The 19203-nt window shown below is 42.6% G+C and overlaps 2 protein-coding genes across 2 annotated transcripts in view; both read right to left on the bottom strand.

Annotated features, from left to right (window-relative positions):
* Positions 1-16231, bottom strand: part of LOC135201963 (crossover junction endonuclease MUS81-like) — a gene marked incomplete at its 5' end in the record, with an annotated part of 69128 nt that extends 52897 nt beyond the window's left edge. The window contains 2 exon segments of the mRNA XM_064231242.1: positions 1693-1852; positions 16085-16231. Of these exon segments, the coding sequence (XP_064087312.1) occupies positions 1693-1852; positions 16085-16231 (307 nt within the window).
* Positions 1-19203, bottom strand: part of LOC135201937 (crossover junction endonuclease MUS81-like) — a 203486-nt gene that overhangs the window by 166737 nt on the left and 17546 nt on the right. The gene's annotated exons all lie outside the window — the stretch shown is intronic.

Genomic DNA, 19203 nt, shown 5'->3' with positions numbered 1-19203 from the left:
GGCACCCGAGAGGACAAAAAATGTCGACGTAAAATAACGTCCAGTCGGCGTTTAAGGGAGGTTAAGTAATTTCAGCAATTCCTCTTATCGATAATAAAGTTGACAGGGCCCATAGTCACTCTTAACTTGCCAGCTTGTTCTCCTGAAATGCTTGAGTATGCATGAATATATGACCTCCCTTAGCAAGAGGAACACTGCTTTTGAAGAAGTGTTTTCTCCTCTAATGTGTTGAGAACATGATTCCAGAGTCCTGCCTATGAGGGGGTGCCCCAGGCCTCTTAAAGTAGTGATGGATAGTTACAGAATGTAGCAAAAAATCATTCACATTATTGAACACCCAGACTTGAAAGGCAAACGCACTGATAATATTAGTCTACAGTCCTAACCTCTGAAGTGCCTGGGCCTCTTAAGGTGGAGATGGATAGTTCTTACAGAATGAAGCAAAAGGCCAGTTACATTATTGGGCACCAAGGCTTGAATGGCAAAGTATCCGTATGACCTAGAGTGCTAGTTTTCCTGGGTCTTAGTTCCAAAATCAGGAGGCAAAAGTCGGGTGTCCACCAAGACCAACCTTGGTGGGCATGACGTTACCAGACAGCACATGCAACTCACTCATACACCCTGAAAAGACCATACCTAGCAGGGAAGTGGTTTTCATAATAACATGGTGGAGAAGAGCTTCTCAAAGTGGTTGGCATGGTGCTTGAGAAGGAGTCAGAGAACTATAAAAAAAAATAATAAATAAATAAATAAATAAATAATAAATAAATAAATAAACAAATAAATTGGCCTTTGACTGCAGATTCAACATCTTCAAGAGGCAGAGATGGATAAAGTAGTCTGGAATCATAGGAGTACAGACGCTGACTTGATTGATATCTTCTTGCCGCACCAACAAAAGAATCTGCTTCTCTGTACTGTTTAGTGATTAGCTGTTTAGGGTTAGCAGGAATGGATAATGGCTTTGTAGCAGTGACTTACATAAAGATAATCCTCTAAAGCTTTACTCAATTCATCTTTATGTGTGAATGTTCACGAAACTATGTTGAACATATCGGCATAAAGCTGCTTCAGGAGTCACTTGTTTACCAATACTGCTGTGGTCACAGAGAATCAATTCAGCATCATCCTGGAGTTTTAGGAAGACCGAGTCTTAGTTAGCATGAACAGAAAACCTAAATAACCAAAACCAAAACAATAAGCAACGTAAAATAAACGTATAAAAATCTCTGAAAACAATGGAAAAAAGTTAAGGAATGAAAGAACCATTAAAAAAGCTGAATATAATTACAAAACTAACTGGATTAATGAGTTGTCAATAAACTACTAGGACTCCTGAAGTGAAGGAAGCAGCCAAGGAAAATTCTAAATAGTTTTTTAACACGTTCCAGTTGTTACATGCATAATAATATTAAGAGTATCTTGCATCTGTTAGATGTCCTGTTAGATAAAGTGCATGGTCTTTGAGGACATTCAATGACAAATGTGGGCATATATGAATATGAGATTATTGAAACAAACACTTTTTATGCATGCATTCATAATCATTTAAGTGTTCAATTAAACTAGTACTAACATAATCTTATCCCATAATTAAACCCCTCTTAAGTATTTACAGTTGGTTATTTAATAATACTATCAGCAAGTCTTCAATGTAACATTCAACTTATGCCTGAAAAAATAAATTTTTACCCCTTATGAATTCCTCCCAAACAATGGGTCCATTCTCATCAATGTGCTTCTCTAGTTTTTGATCTAGCATCTGACATATTTTATCACCAAAGTGGGCAAGAACTTTACAATCGTTCCCTCGATAGACTGGCAATGGATACAACTTCAAGGAATTTCTTGCCTGGAACAAATTTAAAATAATATATCCTTTTAAAAAAGAAGAAACATTCAATTTTAAATTTACAAAGAGAATTAAGCATAAATATGACCAGCAAAATATTCTTAAAAGATTTTTCAAAAAAATACCCAAAAGTTTATGAGCCATCAAATTCTGTTGCAGGCCCTCTACTGCTCTAGTTACTCTCAGCATAGCCTAACCTTTTGCACATTAGAAGGATAAAACGTGACAAAAATGATATTGTTATGATACAATAAAGTTTGTTCATACTTACCTGGCAGATATATATATAGCTGTATTTTCTGAAGTCCGACAGAATTTTAAAAACTTCCGACACACGCAGTGGTCGGCCAGGTGGTTAGTACCCATTTCCGCCGCTGGGAGGCGGGTATCAGGAACCATTCCCATTTTCTATTCATAATTTTTATTTCCACTGTCCCCTGAGGGGAGGTGGGTGGGTACTTGATTATATATATCTGCCAGGTAAGTATGAACAAACTTTATTGTATCATAACAATATCATTTTGTTCATGAAACTTACCGGTCAGATATATATATAGCTGAATCCCACCTTTGGAGGTGGGAAGGGACAGAATAGAAGGATTTTGGGAAACAAATGCATGCAGATGATTTACATCTTGGTTCCACCTGTTAGCATAGCTGGCTTCGTGGTTACTGCCACGTAAGTCTGCTTGTGCTACTAGAGTGCCAGCGAGGTAGAGACCTATATAGCTGGTGCACTCCAGATGATCTGTCAACAGGGGCGAGACCACGACGTGACTAACTAGACCATATTGGACCATACCATGAGGGCTAAGAAGTAAAATAAATATATCTATATATATATATATATATATATATATATATATATATATATATATATATATATATATATATATATATATATATATATATATATATATATCACCACCTGACCAACCTAGCCAAAGTTAAGGTGTTTTTAACTAAGGCTTAAGAGTTAAGAAGTCGCCGTTGTCGGCGACTCAACAACTAAATTAAGAGCTCTTCCTAACCATTTTCTACAGGATAGGATGAGTGGTACTTCTTGCCCCAAAATTGTGCTGCAGACACGTATGGCCCTAGCGAGCAGCAGATCTCATATGCCATCTTCACATCTCGCAGGGAGTGTGAAGTGAACACAGAGTTGCTTCGCTAAAACATGGTACTCAGGATGTTGCTGAGTGCCATGCTCTGTTGAATGCTTCCGAGGCCGCGCCCTCTCACCTCGTGAGCATTCAGATAAAAAGATTTCAAATCTTTGTGCAAACACAATGAAGGAGCATTTTTGAAAGAACTCCTTAACACTAAAGCCAGGGTGTTCTTCGATATGGGCAAGTCTGGTCTTTTTCGGAACACTGCAGATTGCCCGAATGACTTCGACTTTCTTGAGTTTTATGTAGATAAAACTTGAGAGACCTGACAGGGCACAGGACTCTCTCTGGCTCCTGCCCACTAACTTGTGCCATCCTTGATTCAAGCTCCTGGCCCAAGGACAAAACGGGTTTCCATTCTTAGGCCACAACGGAAGGCTTAGAGAGCACACCGCCTTGTTGTTCTCTAAAGCCAAAACTTGTGACGATGGCTTAAAATTTCACTAACCCTCTTTGTCGTATCTAGGGTGGTTAGAAGAAGGCCTTCCTGATCACATGCAAGAAGTTAACAGGTAGGAGAGGTTCGAATGCTTTGACATCAAGAACTTCAGACTACGTCTAAGTTCCATATTGAAAGCTTCGATCTGGACATGCACAGTCAGTCCGTCTGTACTAAAGTCAGGTGACCGACCAGTTGACCAGTCAGACGAATCAAGGACAGCAAGGCTGTACCCTGAAGACCATAAGGCACTATTTTCGCTGAAGGATTGAGTGTCTGGACTGCCTGGGCGATTTAATCTAAGCAAACCTTGGGGGTGTATAAACGAACAACCCAACGTCGTCAGCGAATCAACTCCTGACTCGAGCTTCTGGTGCCAGGAGAAAGGAGCGAGGAGCAAAAAGGCGATTCAGTCCCGAAGGAAGAATGCCTACAGTCCAACCTGGTCCCTCATGTTACACGATCATCGGGGGTGTATAAACGCAACCGACTTCGTCAACAAGAAACTCAGGGCTACTATATGTCGCCTGATCTCGCACGAGTGTCTGACTCCGAGAAAACAGGTGAGACAAAAAGTAGATGGTGAGCGAGTTTCGAGATTCCACAGAACTCAAAGATCGTGAAGGGCTTTGTTGTTGTTTGACAGACGCAAATCTCTGAGCCCAAAGGCCGTCAACAACATATTTGCATATTCTTTAATAGTTGTGACTGCCAGCTTATCCCATTCTTCAGACGGAAATGGAAGACGGTAATCTTATTCCTGTCAACATCTCGATAGTCTGAACGTAGTCAGACTCAGAGCGGAGAGGTTATTATAGGTACCTTCGAGTTAGAGTAGACCGACTCTCTCGGAAAAAGGTCCTTGGAAGTGAACTAGGAAGTATGTGACCTCTGTGAATCCAGGATCCTGAAGGCCAACATGGGGCGATCAGCGTCATTGTCGCTCCTGTGACGTCAATAAATCCTCTTATTACATTTCCTAAGCGATTGAAAAAGGGAAAAGAGACTAAACATCCATCCCCGTTCAATATCATAGGATGGGCGTTTAATGGTACCGATCCCGGATCGAGAATAAGGGAGCAAGAAGAAGAAGCCTCTTCGTCCTCAACATATCGAAGAGAAGAATGAAAGAGCGTCCCTAAAGTCTACACAACTCTCAACTTACTTCTAAAGAAAGATTCCACTCGGAAGTGAATAGTTGCTGCCATCGATCGAGACGATTCGTACGGACTTTTGCAATCCTGTAACGAACCTGTAGAGGATCGTTACATTCTACGCCTGTTGTTATATAGGCTCTTTCTCGTAAACTCGAACAAGGACCGAAAGAAGATACTTCTTAAGATATGAGAGAGCTGTGGAATATCAGAGTTGATCTGGACCATTGGTTCCCAAAAACTCGTTTCGAGGACTGGAGGGACTACCGAATCGCTTTTACTTCTTTCAGATTAAGATCCAGGACATCTGAAACCCTATCCAGATGTCCGGCACCTTCTTTCTATCACCTCAGGTGATAGACGAACTGAGAGATGTTCAGAATCATTCCTAGATCTAGAATAATATTTCAGTTTCCCGGTAGGAAAAAACTGTGGTCTGAATTGCAGTCTATTCGGGGAAACAAACTTCTTCAGGAAGGAAATGGTCCCCAGCAAGCTCATCCATTCCCTCCCCGAGTATGCTTGCTTCCCTAATAAGGCTGCGCTTTGCCTAAGCAGGAGAGCAAATAAAAGTGCAATGTTGCGGTAGACTCGTAGTTCCATACCGTGCGGTAACGAGCACCGAAAGGATTAAGAGATAACTCTGTTGAACATAGTAAGGCAAAACGAATGCAACGTTTATTCATTCACGTAAGAAATCCCCTCAATCTTAGGCTAAAGTCCGTGATTGTAGGACAGAGATACAGTTAGTCAGTCAATCCCGCAGGAGAGACGTAACCGTCAGCACAGAGATACGGTTAGTCAGTCAATCCCGCAGGAGAGAGAGACGTAACCTACAGCGCATGACAGCGCACGATCTGTTACTGGCTCGGTTGGACTGGAGGACAGGATACAGCGTGACAGCAGCAGCCAGCAGCTTACGAACGTCGTCTTACACTTTATGTCTGGGTTGCCAGCTACCCTATTCTACAAAGAAATAGGTCCATTACTTTTTGAGCAGAAAGACTCTCAAGCTGGTATATTTAAGCGAAACAGAAAACGCTAAATATATAGATGCGTTTGTGTCGTCAGAACACTACCATACAACGGTAAAAAGATAAATCGGAAACTCCTGGAAGGCTGCAGGAGTAACGATTATTTAAATGTCCTTAAAATAGACAATAGACTCTCGGTTGCCATCCGAAGAGGTAACTACAGCAAGCGTTATATTGACTTGAACCAACCAGAAGTAAAATAACGCAAGGCAAAATATGAAATTATATCACAATAAGTTTGTTCATACTTACATGGCAGACATATATATAGCTGAATTCGGAAATACAGCTACATACATATCTGACAGGCAAGTTTCATGAACAAAACTTAAGAGAATCGAAGCAGTCAGCTCAAGCTTCTTATGTTATTGGACATAAGCGTTCATTGAACGTAGTCTACAAGTCTATTTCTTGTACGAGACTGCGAATGACGAATGAGAGCTCTTCCAAATCTTGTCAATAAGAGCTTATTCGCTTACGCAATATCAAGTTAATGAGATGTTTGTCAATGAGAACTAACCCATTTACGGGACAAAGAGATATTTTGTCAATGAGGGGATACCCACTTACTTGACAAAACGAAAGTATATTGTCAATGGGGGGGGGGAAAGTCACTGAATTGACAAAACGTAATCCAGGAAGTCGAGCATTTAATTTTTCCGATTCCCGTCTCAAACGAGGAAGGGGGACAAGAATCCTGTTAAGAGACTGGGCTTACGGCAGGTTAGAACGACGATGTTCAAATCGGCAGCGTAGTCCCGACTAGAAACTAACAAAATCTATTATCTGAAAAACCCTTTCAGATGGGCTTTTAAAAAGCTTGCAAAATTATCCTGAGAAGAGGAAGAAACTCTCCAACCAGCTTCCTCTCCTGTATCACAACTAATGCCTGCTAAAGCTTAAAATTTATTGGCAGTATGGCAAAGGAAGTCCTGTCTTGCACTTCCTGAAGAGCGTCCTTTTGATGACTGCCTTTGCAAGAATCCTACTGAACGTTGCCGAGAGTCTGACGTGCAGGACATCGAGCCTTACATAACCCGTAACTGCCTTATCGCAAAGTCTTGACTGCGGTAGTGGCAACTTAAATTTATTGGCAGAATGGCAAAGGTTGCGGTAGAGCAAACGAGATCTTCCCTTGAGCTTTCCTTAACTCCATCCACCTATGCGAAAAGCAATATTAATTGACAGAGACCTCTTGAATTCACGAAACCCGATGTCTTGCTGGGTTTCGAAGAAGAAGTTGTCTGTTCACTTTCAGCTTCCTCCGAAGCTGCCTACTTCACATTCTTTGCAGGTGAGGTAGAAGGTATCACCGAAGGTAGAGGTAAAAATTCTTTAGGCCCAAATCTGAAACAAGAGCTTGAAGAGTTCAACAGAAACGTTCAGCCAGGCGACACTGCCGTGCGCTGTGGGGCACGCTGGGGCCACGGCTCGGCGTCCACTGGAGCGCGCTCGGCGTCCACTGGCGCGCGCGCTCGGCGTCCACTGGCGCGCGCTTGGCGTGCACCCGCGCGCGCCTGGAGTCCATCCGAGCGTCCGCTCTCAAAAGCTTCCTGCTACTATGACTTCTTTTACGTATTTCTCGGTGGAAAGACGGACACGAGTTCAGGCGACGTTCGCCTTCTTACTTCTCACTGAAACGCATAACGAGAGAGAGAGAGAGAGAGAGGAGGTGAAGCGTCCTCTTCTATAAAGCTTCTATTTAGAGGGCGCGAGTCCTTCCGAAAGCTCCAACCCCTGCATGGGGAGGACGAGAAGCAATCTTTCAGGATTCGTGCACGCGCACGCACTTTGGCAGTCTGGGATTTTCATCAGAAACTGCCGAAGGCACGCCAGATCGGTGGGGGTTCCTTGGTAACCCTCCTTCCTTAGGAGGCCTTTGCGACATGCTCCCTCCCCGGGTCCTGGGAGTAAAGCAGAGGTCCCGGCCTAGAGGCGAAACGAGGCCGATCTGACGCACCCTCCACTACACAAGGGGTATCACTGCACTTCTGCACTTCACTTTTACTCTCTAAAGCAAGCACTTTCGATTCTAAGTTACGAATCGAAAGAGTATCAGAAAAAGGCAATTCCTCTACAGACACTGCTTAGGGCCCGAAGGCAACACTGCAGGGTTAGGAGTAACAATTACAGAAGTAGCACTTCACAGCAATGAAGGAGAGCGAGCACCTCTCGTAGACATATTCATAGCCCGTAGGCCATACTACAGGGTTAGGCAAAATAGTCTACAGGAAGGTTAGCAGGTTCACTACCCTGACTTTTGTTACTGATTAATTGCGTACATACGAATTATACGTCTTCCTTACGGAATAGACGTTTACTGATTAATTGCGTACATACGAATCATACGTCTTCCTTACGGAATAGCAAAGTCTCACACTCCTTACATGACAAATCTCAACAAAGAAGCAAGACCCATACCCCTCGTACATACCAAGTGCGGATCTACCGAAGCTTTCGGTAGCCACACCCTATCTTTGCAGCCAACCCCGTCTGAAACTAGCCTAACTAGATTCAGATATTTTATGCAAAAATGAATCAAATTCAAATCAATTTAAGATAGCGTATGTCTAGCCACAAATCCAAGTAAATAAATCAAAAGACAATTAGGATACTTAGCGGCAATGAAGTTTTCAAAATCCTAAGACGGAGGTACTGAAAATGATATTGTAATGATACAATTAAGTTTGTTCATACTTACCTGGCAGAATATATATAGCTGATAATTTCCGACACCGACAGAATTTAAAACTTACGACACACGTAGTGGGAGTCAGGTGGTTAGTACCCATTCCCGCCGCTGGGAGGCGGGTATCAGGAATCATTCCCATTTTCTATTCATAATTTTTATTTCCACTGTCTCCTGAGGGGAGGTGGGCGGGTACTTAATTATATATATCTGCCAGGTAAGTATGAACAAACTTAATTGTATCATTACAATATCATTTTGTTCATGCAACTTACCTGTCAGATATATATAGCTGAATCCCACCTTTGGTGGTGGGAGAGACAGAATAGAGGATTTAGGAAACACATATGTGCAGATAATTGATATCTTGATTCCTTACCTGTTAGCATAGCTGGCTTCGTGATTACTGCCACGTAAGTCTGCTTGTGCTACTAGAGTTGCCAGCAAGTAGAGACCTATGAAGCTGGTGCACTCCAGATGATCTGTCAAAACGGGGCGAGACCACGACGTGACTAGACCATGGACCATACTAATGAGGGCAACGAGACAAAAATACCAACCACCTGGCTTAGTTTACCAAAGGTATCCCACTTAACTAAGCTAATGGAAGGGAGACCCGCCCCAGGCGGTCACCCACAACCATAAACACAAATTAAAAACCCCCTAATCCCTAAAGGATAGGATGATTGTTACCTCCTGCCCCAAAACAGTGTCTGCAGCAATGTATGGTCCGAGGGAGAAGCAATTTTCGTATGTCACTTTCACCTCCAGCAGGTAGTTGTGAAGCGAACACCGAATTGCTTCTCCAATGTGGCATTCAAAATATCTTTGAGAGCCATATTTTGTGAAAGGCTACCGAAGTAGCAATAGCTCTCACTTCGTGAGCTTTTACTTTCAGAAGCTTTAAATCACTGTCACTACACTTATTATGCGCTTCTTGAATCGTATTCCTGATGAAGAACGCCAGTGCGTTTTTCGACATAGGAAGATCCGGTTTCCTCACTGAACACCACAAATTGTCCGATGAACCTCTGCAAGCTTTAGTTCTCTGCAGATAGAACTTTAGAGCCCTGACAGGACACAGGAATCTCTCACGTTCGTTCCCAACTATATCTGCCAACCCTTTGGATTTCGAAGGACCTCGGCCACGGGTTGGAAGGATTCTCGTTTCTTTGCTAAGAAACATGGACTTAAAGAACACACCGCACTACTTTCTGAAAAGCCGATCTGTTTGCTAATGGCCTGAATTTCGCTAACCCTCTTCGCCGTCGCCAGAGCGGTTAGGAAGATCGTTTTCTTCGTTAGATTCCTGATAGAAACTGAATGAAGCGGTTCGAAGTTACTCTGACATCAAATATTTGAGTACCACATCCAAGTTCCCACGAGGGTACTTTTTTTAGGTTGGACTACCTTCCTAGTTTCGAACGATCTAATGAGATCGTGAATGTCCCTATTATTAGACAAATCGAGTCCTCTGGTGTCTAAAGACTACCGAAAGCACGCTCCTGTAGCATTAATAGTCGGAACAGCCAACTTTACTTCTTCTCTAGATGAGAAGGAAGTCAGCTATCTGGCTCACAGAGGTTGTGGTGGAGGAAATGCCCTTCTTCCTGCACCAGGATCTGAAGACAGCCCACTTCGATTGGTACATAGCGATCGAGGAGGGCCTCCTTGCGGTGGCAATCGCCTTCGCCACAGGTCTTGAAAAACCCCTCGCTCTGGCCAACTTCTTGATAGTCTGAACGCAGTCAGACTCAGAGCGGGGAGGTTTTTTGTGGTACCTCTCGAAGTGGGGCTGTCTGAGTAGATCTTTCCTTAAGGGTAGAGTCCTCGGAAAGTCTACAGGAAGGACATCACCTCTGTGAACCAGTCGGCTGCCGGCCAGAAGGGGGCGATGAGTGTCATCCTCGCTCCTTCCGATGCCGCAAACTTCCTCATCACTTCCCCGAGGATCTTGAGCGGGGGAAAAGCGTATATGTCTAGGCCCGACCAATTCCAAAGTAGGGCGTCTACTGCGACTGCTCCCGGGTCTAGAACTGGCGAGCAATAGAGTTGAAGTCTTCTCGTCCTGGACGTTGCGAAGACATCCACCTGTGGACAGCCCCACAGATTCCACAGCGCTGGGCAAACCTCTTGGTGAAGGGTCCACTCTGTCGGCAACAGCTGTCCTCGTCGACTGAGAAGGTCCGCCCGAACATTCTGTACTCCTGACACGAACCTTGTCAGGATCGTGACTTCTTGCGCTTTTGCCCACAACAGGAGTTCCTTTGCGATGGCAAACAGAGAGGGCGAGTGAGTTCCCCCTTGATTTCTTAGGTATGCCAGCGCTGTGGTGTTGTCCGCATTGATCTGAACGACTTTGCCGGATACTTCTTCCTGGAAAAACCTGAGAGCCAGATAAATGGCTGACAGCTCTTTCAGATTGATGTGCCAGGACACCTGTTCCCCTCTCCAGGTGCCCGACACTTCTTTCCCTCTAGTGTTGCTCCCCAACCCGTGGACGACGCGTCGGAAAACAACACTAGGTCGGGGTTCCGAAGTTTGAGGGAGAGCCCTTCTGCGAGCTTCCGAGATCTGACCACCAACTTAGGTGATCCTTCACCTCTCTCGTTAAGCACAAGATCGCCTCCAGATCTTCCTTGTTCTTCCAACTGTTGGCTAGGAAGAATTGAAGAGGTCTGAGGTGGAGCCTTCCCAGAGAAACAAACTTCTCCAGTGAGGAAATGGTCCCCAGCAAACTCATCCATTCCCTCACCGAGCATGTTTCCTTCCCCAGAAAGGTCGCCACTTTCTCCAAGCATTGAAGTTGTCGCCCCTGGGACGGAAAGCCTCCGAAAAGCCACTGAGTCCATCTGAATCCCCAGATAGACCAAAGATTGAGACGGCGTCAAATGCGACTTTTCGAGGTTTACCAGAAGCCCCAGGGACTTTGCTAACGTCATGGTCGTGTGCAGGTCCTCCAGACACCGTTCGCGCGATGAGGCTCGAATAAGCCAGTCGTCTAGGTAGAGAGAGATCCGTATATTCTCCAAATGAAGCAGCCTTGCTACGTTCTTCATTAGGATGGTGAAAACCATCGGCGCTGTGGTCAGACCGAAGCAAAGTGCCCTGAATTGGAAAACCTTCCCCTTCAGGACAAATCGCAGGTATTTCCTTGATTGGGGATGGATGGGGACGTGAAAATACGCGTCTTGGAGGTCCAGTGAGACCATCCAATCCCCCGGTCTCAAAGCTGACAGCACCGATTGAGTCGTTTCCATCTTGAATTTCTTCTTTATCACAAAGAGATTTAGACTGCTGACATCGAGGACGGGTCGCCACCCCCCCGAATGTTTCGGCACCAGGAACAGGCGGTTGTAAAACCCTGGTGATTCCAGGTCGAAGACCTGTTCTACCGCTTGCTTCTCGATCATTTGTTCCAGCAGATCGAAAAGCACTTTCTGCTTCTCTCCTCGATAAGAGGGAGACAAATCCTTTGGTGTTGAGGATAGCGGGGGCGACTTCAAGAACGGGATCCTGTACCCTTTCCTCACGACATCCAGCGACCAAGGGTCGGCATCTCTCTCTTCCCAGGCTCTCGCAAATCGAAGAAGCCTGGCTCCTACCGGCGTCTGAAGGACTTCCGACTCACTTCCTACTCTTTGACGGAGCAGGGGTTTTTCCTCTGGAAGAGCCTCTTCCTCGGGAGGCTGCTTTCGAGGAAAGTCCAGCACGAAAGGGCTTCGATTTCTTGGCAAACGAAGCTCCAGAAGATGAAGCAGCTGCTGGCCTTCTAGAAGACTGAGCCAGAAGATCTTGCGTTGCCTTTTCCTGAAGGCTTGAAGCTATGTCCTTAACCATAGCCTGGGGAAAGAGATGGTCTGAGAAAGGAGCGAAGAGCAAGTCCGCCTTTTGCGTTGGAGAGACGGATTTGGCCGTGAAGTTACAAAAGAGCGCTCTCTTCTTAAGAATCCCCGAGCTAAAGTGCGTAGCCAACTCCTCAGAACCATCCCTGACGGCCTTGTCCATACAAGAAAGTACGCTGGACAGCTCCCCCAGACTAATAGTATCAGAACTCCTTGATCTGGCATCTAAAACTCCAAGACACCAGTCAAGAAAGTTGAAGACCTCTAGAGTCCTGAAGAGGCCTTTTAGGTGAAAGTCGAACTCGTTATGGTCCACGTGACTTTTGATGAAGACAGAAGGGCTCTTCTGGAGGCGTCTACGATGCTCCCAAAGTCACCTTGAGCAGAGGCTGGTAGTTTAACGCCTATGTCCTCTCCTGTCTCATACCACATGCCTCCTTTTACCGCAGAGTCTTGAAGGCGGTAAAGCTAAAGAGGACTTTCCTGACGCTTTCCTCTTCTCCATCCATTCATTGACTTTCCGGAACGCTTGCTTCGTGGAAAGCGACTTCTTCATTTTAATGAACCCCGATGCCTTCGTTGCCTTAAAAGAAGAAAATTGAGAAGGAGGAGTACGAGGGGCTTCTGGTTGAAAAGTTTCTCCGAACTCCGACTGTAGCAGACGCATCAAAACTTTATAGTCCGATGATACAGTAGCTGTTTGTTGTTCTTCCTCTGCTTCTACTAAACCGTCGCTAACTCCTTCCTCAGAAACTGGAGAAGTAGGAGGAAACTCTGAAGAAAAACAATGACGCCCATGAAGGGTTCCTTCATCCACCTGAACTTGCATCGGTGAGGGACTGGTGTCTACCAGCGCGCGCTTGGCGTCCGAATCCGCACGTTTGGCGCCGACAGGTGCGCGCTCGACTTCTACCAACACACGCTTGGCGTCCACTGGTGCGCACCGAGCGTCCACTAGTGCACGCTTGGCTTCCACTGGTGCGAGCCGAGCGTCAGTCAGCGAGCGGTTGCCGCTCACTGGTGCACGTTTATCCACCACAGGTGCGCGTCTGGCGGCACCTGAAGCGCGCTCCACTTGCACAGAAGCGCGCTCAGCGTCGATCACTCGCTTGCGAACATGCGAAGACTTGCGAGCGGGAGATATATCATCCTGAGAGCGAGAAGCGAACTTCTCACCTCCTCTAGAGAGCTGCTGGGGAGCAGATCGGACTCTAGAGGGAGACTCGAACGAAGAGAGAGGAGAGCGAGGAGAAAGAGCGGGTCTTGACTTCTTCACAGGAAGCTTCTCATCCTTCCTACGACGCGGAAGAGCCTCTCTAGCAGCAAGAGCGTCCTGAAGTTGCTGCTGCAGTGACTGAATCATTCTCTTGTTAGGCGAATCTTCCTGCTCTGGGGAGGGACTGATCCTGTGAGCAGGAGAGCGGCGAGGGGACGCCCCCCTCCTCCTCCCAGGAACGGCCTCTTCCCGAGCTCTGGAGCGACCGTATCGCTCACACGAGCTAACTGAATCCAAGTCCGAAGACTCCCTACGCCTTTTCTGCGGCGGAAAAGCAGCGAATGCACTGTCAGGCGAAGATCGCAAAAGCGGCGAACTAGGACGTGAAGCGTCAACATTACGCGCCGTCCTTTTCAGCGGACGTGAAGCACCTTGAGAACTCCACCCTTTACGTGGGGATGAAGCCTCCGATGACGAAAAACACTCGTTGAGGAGACGTGCCCGTGCACGCTCCCTGGCAGTCTGGGGATTTTCATCAGTAACTGCCGAAGGCACGTCAGATCGGTGGGGGTTCCTTGTAACCCTCCTTCGGCTTTCGACATGCTCCCTCCCCAGGTCCTGGGAGTCAAGCAGAGGTCCAGGCCTAGAGGCGAAACGAGGCCGATCTGACGCACCTCCAACACAAGGGGTATCACTGCACTTTTGCACGTCACTTTTGCTCTCAAGAGCCAACACTTTGATTCTAGATTACCGAATCGACTCCAATATTAAGGATAAAGTATTACTCTCTACAGACACTGTTTCAGGGCCCGGAGGCAAAACTACAGGGTTAGGAGCATTAACAGAAGGAGGGTAACAGGAGAAACATTAATATCTTGAACGCCTGAAACACTCCTGGAGAAGACCTCCTTAACCTATCCTTTTCAAGTTTCCTAAGATAGGTCTCATACGCCTTCCATCAGAAGCTGTTAGTCTTTCGCACTCCTTGCAACGGCTTTCATACATTCATGCTCCCTGCAACTCTTACATACCGTATGTGGGTCTACTGAAGCTTTCAGTAGCCTACCCCTACAATCAGTTCTAGAGCAGAATAACCTAGCGCTAGCTGTACTAGACCTGACATCTTATTCCAAGAAAAGTCCAAACCAAAATCAAATCAATCCACTAATAACGTGTGCCTAGCCACCGATCCAATCAATTAATCCAAAAAAAGAACCAAAAGGATACTCAAGTAAGCAATAAGTTTCCAAATCCAGACGGAGGTGCTGTAAACAGATGTTCACAACACCGGCGACAGAAAAATTATGAATAGAAAATGGGAATGATTCCTGATACCCGCCTCCCAGCGGCGGGAATGGGTACTAACCACCTGACTCCCACTACGTGTGTCGTAAGTTTTAAATTCTGTCGGTGTCGGAAATTATCAGCTATATATATATCTGACAGGTAAGTTGCATGAACAAACAGGTGTTTTCAGCACGGCGACAGAAAAATTATGAATAGAAAATGGGAATGGTTCCTGATACCCGCCTCCCAGCGGCGGGAATGGGTACTAACCACCTGGCCGACCACTGCGTGTGTCGGAAGTTTTTTAAAATTCTGTCGGACTTCAGAAAATACAGCTATATATATCTGACAGGTAAGTTTCATGAACAAAACTAGATTGTTGTTATAGTGTTGTACGAGATGATTGAATAGTTTGAATCTAAGGCTGGATATTTTGCTTCACTAAAATAATATGAACTACATATACTTACTGTAGACTAATTAATCATGCATGCACAACTGAGAGGGCAGAACATGGGTTTTCAATACTTTGGAATCAGTTCCTATTTAGAGTCCAAATGATCATACTATTATTGTATGCTGTAAAATAACTCTAGGATATAGAGGATGATACATATCACTGACAGAATCCGAGATGCACTAAAAACTAACCTCCTCCTAACAATCCAAATTGTATTTCATTTGCCAAGTATAGTACATAATCTAAAATACTGCAGAAGCATAGTAAAATTGATTAACCTTGAGTAGAATACTAATAAAAATATACATGTAGTATGTATATAAAATGCAATGTGGATTCATATAATTATTTGTGTGTGTAAAACAGTCCAAGGGAAATAGGTTCTACATATAGACATATGTACTACCATTGTCCAGCCTCTCTCAAGACTGGGCCCCTGATAAATTAAATCCCTTGAGTTCTTATTTTCTCTTACATAGCCATAATTTTTTACATTAAGGTACTGTCATAACACATTAACACAATAATAATTAAAGCACATAATAACTACAGTAGTACAGTACTGCTATCCTTTTAGATATTCAATCAGGGCATTTAACTGCACATCAGTACTTATCAACACATAAACTAAAGAGTGTACAAAAATCATAAGAACTTTCATAATTACAGAAAAATAAAATTCAACATTTAGTTATAACAGTTAGATGACAAATTGATGTTAAATATAAAAAAATGTGATTTATCACAGTTAAACAAAATATTGAAGAGATCCCACTACCTATACTTAACATGTCCTTAAAGCAAAGTAGAAATTAGTTAACTCCAAGTACAACTGTGAAAACACTTCAAATTTAGATACTATTCCTATCGAAGAGACTTTTTCAGTGACCTGTGACTATTGTAAGTCCAAAGAAATTACCATAACTGTGTCCAACTTACTCTTCTGTAATTAAACCTCATGTTAGATCCACATTTTGCTGCCTCTTGCTCCCATTCTAATAGCCATGAATCAAAAAGTGGATTTGCATGTCTCACAACTCTTCTTCTTGCGACAGTACTTTTTTCTTGGTGCGGATTTCCCTCCAGTTGAATTCATAATGAATTTCTCTGAAACAATAATATGAGCTGCTATTTCAATATTGAAATAAAAGATTTACGAAATGTATCTGGTTACAGTAGAAAATAATAATCCTTAAAATGCTATCATTCCTTCAATCAAGAACATAAGTTTCAAAACCCAACGCACTCTCCCTCTAATAATGTACATGCATATACAGTACTAATCCTTTGATTATCAGATGCACAATATTCAAACACTGACCTTATCAGGACAAAACTGGACCCCATGGACTAGTTATATATATATATAGATTATAATATTATATATATATATATATTAATATATATATATATATATATTTATATATATGTATATATATATCATATCAAGCTACAATGTCCTTTAATATCTAATTCGCACTACCTCGGACATTGTAGCTCGATATATTTGTATATGAATCACGGAAAAGTGATATGACGATATATATATATATATATAATATATATATATTATATATATATATATATATATATATATATATATATATATATATATATATATATATATATATATAGACAACAGTGGCTGGGTACTAGTTTTTTTATTACATATTGTTCTTTGTGTAGAGCAAAATTCCCTGAGTACTCTATTTTCATTTTATTTTTGTGACTAAATACATTTTTTACAATGAAAAAATTATTTACTAATTTTCAAATATTAATATTAATGGAAAAAGAAACCCACAAGATTACTGAGTATAACTTGTTTACTTTTTCCATCTTCAGAAGAAAACTGAAAGAAGTTTTTATTTGACTAATATTAATGTAAACACAGCAATATCAATAGAATGTTAAAGTAAAATCCTTAGATACTGATCTATTATCATCATAATAAGTACATATTCTCTCTCTCTCTCTCTCTCTCTCTCTCTCTCTCTCTCTCTCTCTCTCTCTCTCTCTCTCTCTTTCGGAGATAAAAGAGGGTTTATACCGATACCTTTTTTTATAGGTGAGCGAGTCAGAGAGTTCTGACATGTCTAATTTTGCAGTTCTCTGGTATTATAGCAATATTTTACTAGAAATAACGCTAAACGGACTTATTTCACTGGGCGGAACATGGGCCAGAGCCAGAAATAGATTTTTCCTACGTCAAAATCCCTTTTTTAGGCATATGTAATATAGATCAATGTGATTTACTCTTCATTCATTTTTTTAATATTTTCCATAAAACAATTACAACTTTTTGTATTTCAATAACTAGATAAATTTATGTGGGTAAACAGTACCCATATGGTTTATGTATCTTAAACTTATCATTATTTCTTATAATGTACAGTACTATTGGTGTTTGAACTAATAAAATAGGCAGTGAACTATTAAAATTGGCAGTTACTACCATCTTAGTGCAAGGTACACATGACAAAAAATATTACCAATTTTCAAATATTACTAATGTAAGCACAGTAATATATCAATTCATTTGGGAAAATATAGTAAATTAGGTCAAATTTTAGCACAATTCTTTGCTTTTCCCAATCTTTTACTGTTACCAAGTCTCCTTTTTGTTTATTTTTATAATTGATGTTAAGTACTGTATTTATTGCCAATTATCATTTTCATGATTTTATCTCATGTATCTACAGTGTGCCTTGTATTGTGGCTACTTTGAATATGATTATTATGGTTCTGACTTATGCAGAATTTCGACTTACAATCAGCCATAAAAAAGTTAAAATGGCTGTTCCAGCTCGCATCCACAAGCTGAATTCATTTGTAAAGATTGTAGGTTTGTATTTGCGTAGGACCAAAATTTATTTGCTTTTGGTTTTTTACTGCATTGATGCAGTATACATTATTACAAATAAAGCAAAATAAACTAATTGTCTTTTGCATAAATTTCTCAGTCTATAGTAATGGTGGTTGTTTATATGCATATTGAGTGTTTACAATTATGTAGTGCTGATAAGGTATAAGTAAATGTATTGCCATTTTACAACCATAACTTTTTATTTTATTTTATATGGACTTTGACTTTGTCCAACAGGGCCTTGGCTCTATTAATCTAGATAATCAAGAGATTACTCTATTTAATTTACAGTGTCCTGGGTTAGGTTAGTTGGGGTCCAGGGAAGCATCAAACTTGGCTTTTCCATTGTGAGTTTCCTTTAATTATAAGACGGATTCTGTTTATCTAAAAAAATACTTAATTGACATAGAAATAAACATCAAAAACTTGCAAGGCACATATTAAAATAGGCCTACTACAATATGGGCTAAGAAAATCACACAGTGGGTAGTAGTTTAAAGTTAAAATTTTGCAGAATGCAATTAGCTAGCTAGGTATAGGGTAGTTTAAGGTAAACCTTTAGCAGACTGGTATTAGTATAGTTTAAAGTAAAAAATTTAGCAGTCATGTAACATGTCAAATTGACTAGTGAGGTACCTTAGCACTTGTCGTAACTAGGAATCCGTAATATGAATCTCTGAAATGCTTAAGCACACTAGGAAAATATTTTCTAGTCCAAAATATAGGGTAAAGTACCGAATGGCCAGCCTCTACTGTAGTGCAACCACCTTCCCGAAAAAGTACACCAACACGTCCTGTAACCCATTAGGTATAAACGTTAATCATGAGCCAGCGTCCATCGAAGCAACACCTCGAGACCTCTACTTAACCCTTTAACGCCAATTGGACGTATTATACGTCGATATAAATTGTCTGTTGGGTGCCGATTGGACATATCGTACGTTGATATAAAAGTTTTTTTTTTAAATTCGCGGAAAAATGCTTATAGGCCTACCAGGTGAAAACTTTTGAATCACGCGCCTTGGGGGATGCCGGGAGTTCACGGATCAAGCTGTTTTGTTTACAAGCGTGACCCAGGTGCGCATGCGCGAAATGCCTCCTTCTCACATCAGCCAGCATCAGCGACGCGTCGTCCGAGAGCGATCTTTTGCCGCAATCGTGTTTTGCCGAACTTGTGCGAGAGTTTGATTAT

Source organism: Macrobrachium nipponense, chromosome 30, assembly GCF_015104395.2.
Source record: "Macrobrachium nipponense isolate FS-2020 chromosome 30, ASM1510439v2, whole genome shotgun sequence".
NCBI classification, from domain to species: domain Eukaryota; kingdom Metazoa; phylum Arthropoda; class Malacostraca; order Decapoda; family Palaemonidae; genus Macrobrachium; species Macrobrachium nipponense.
This window is presented reverse-complemented; position numbering and strand designations above follow the sequence as displayed.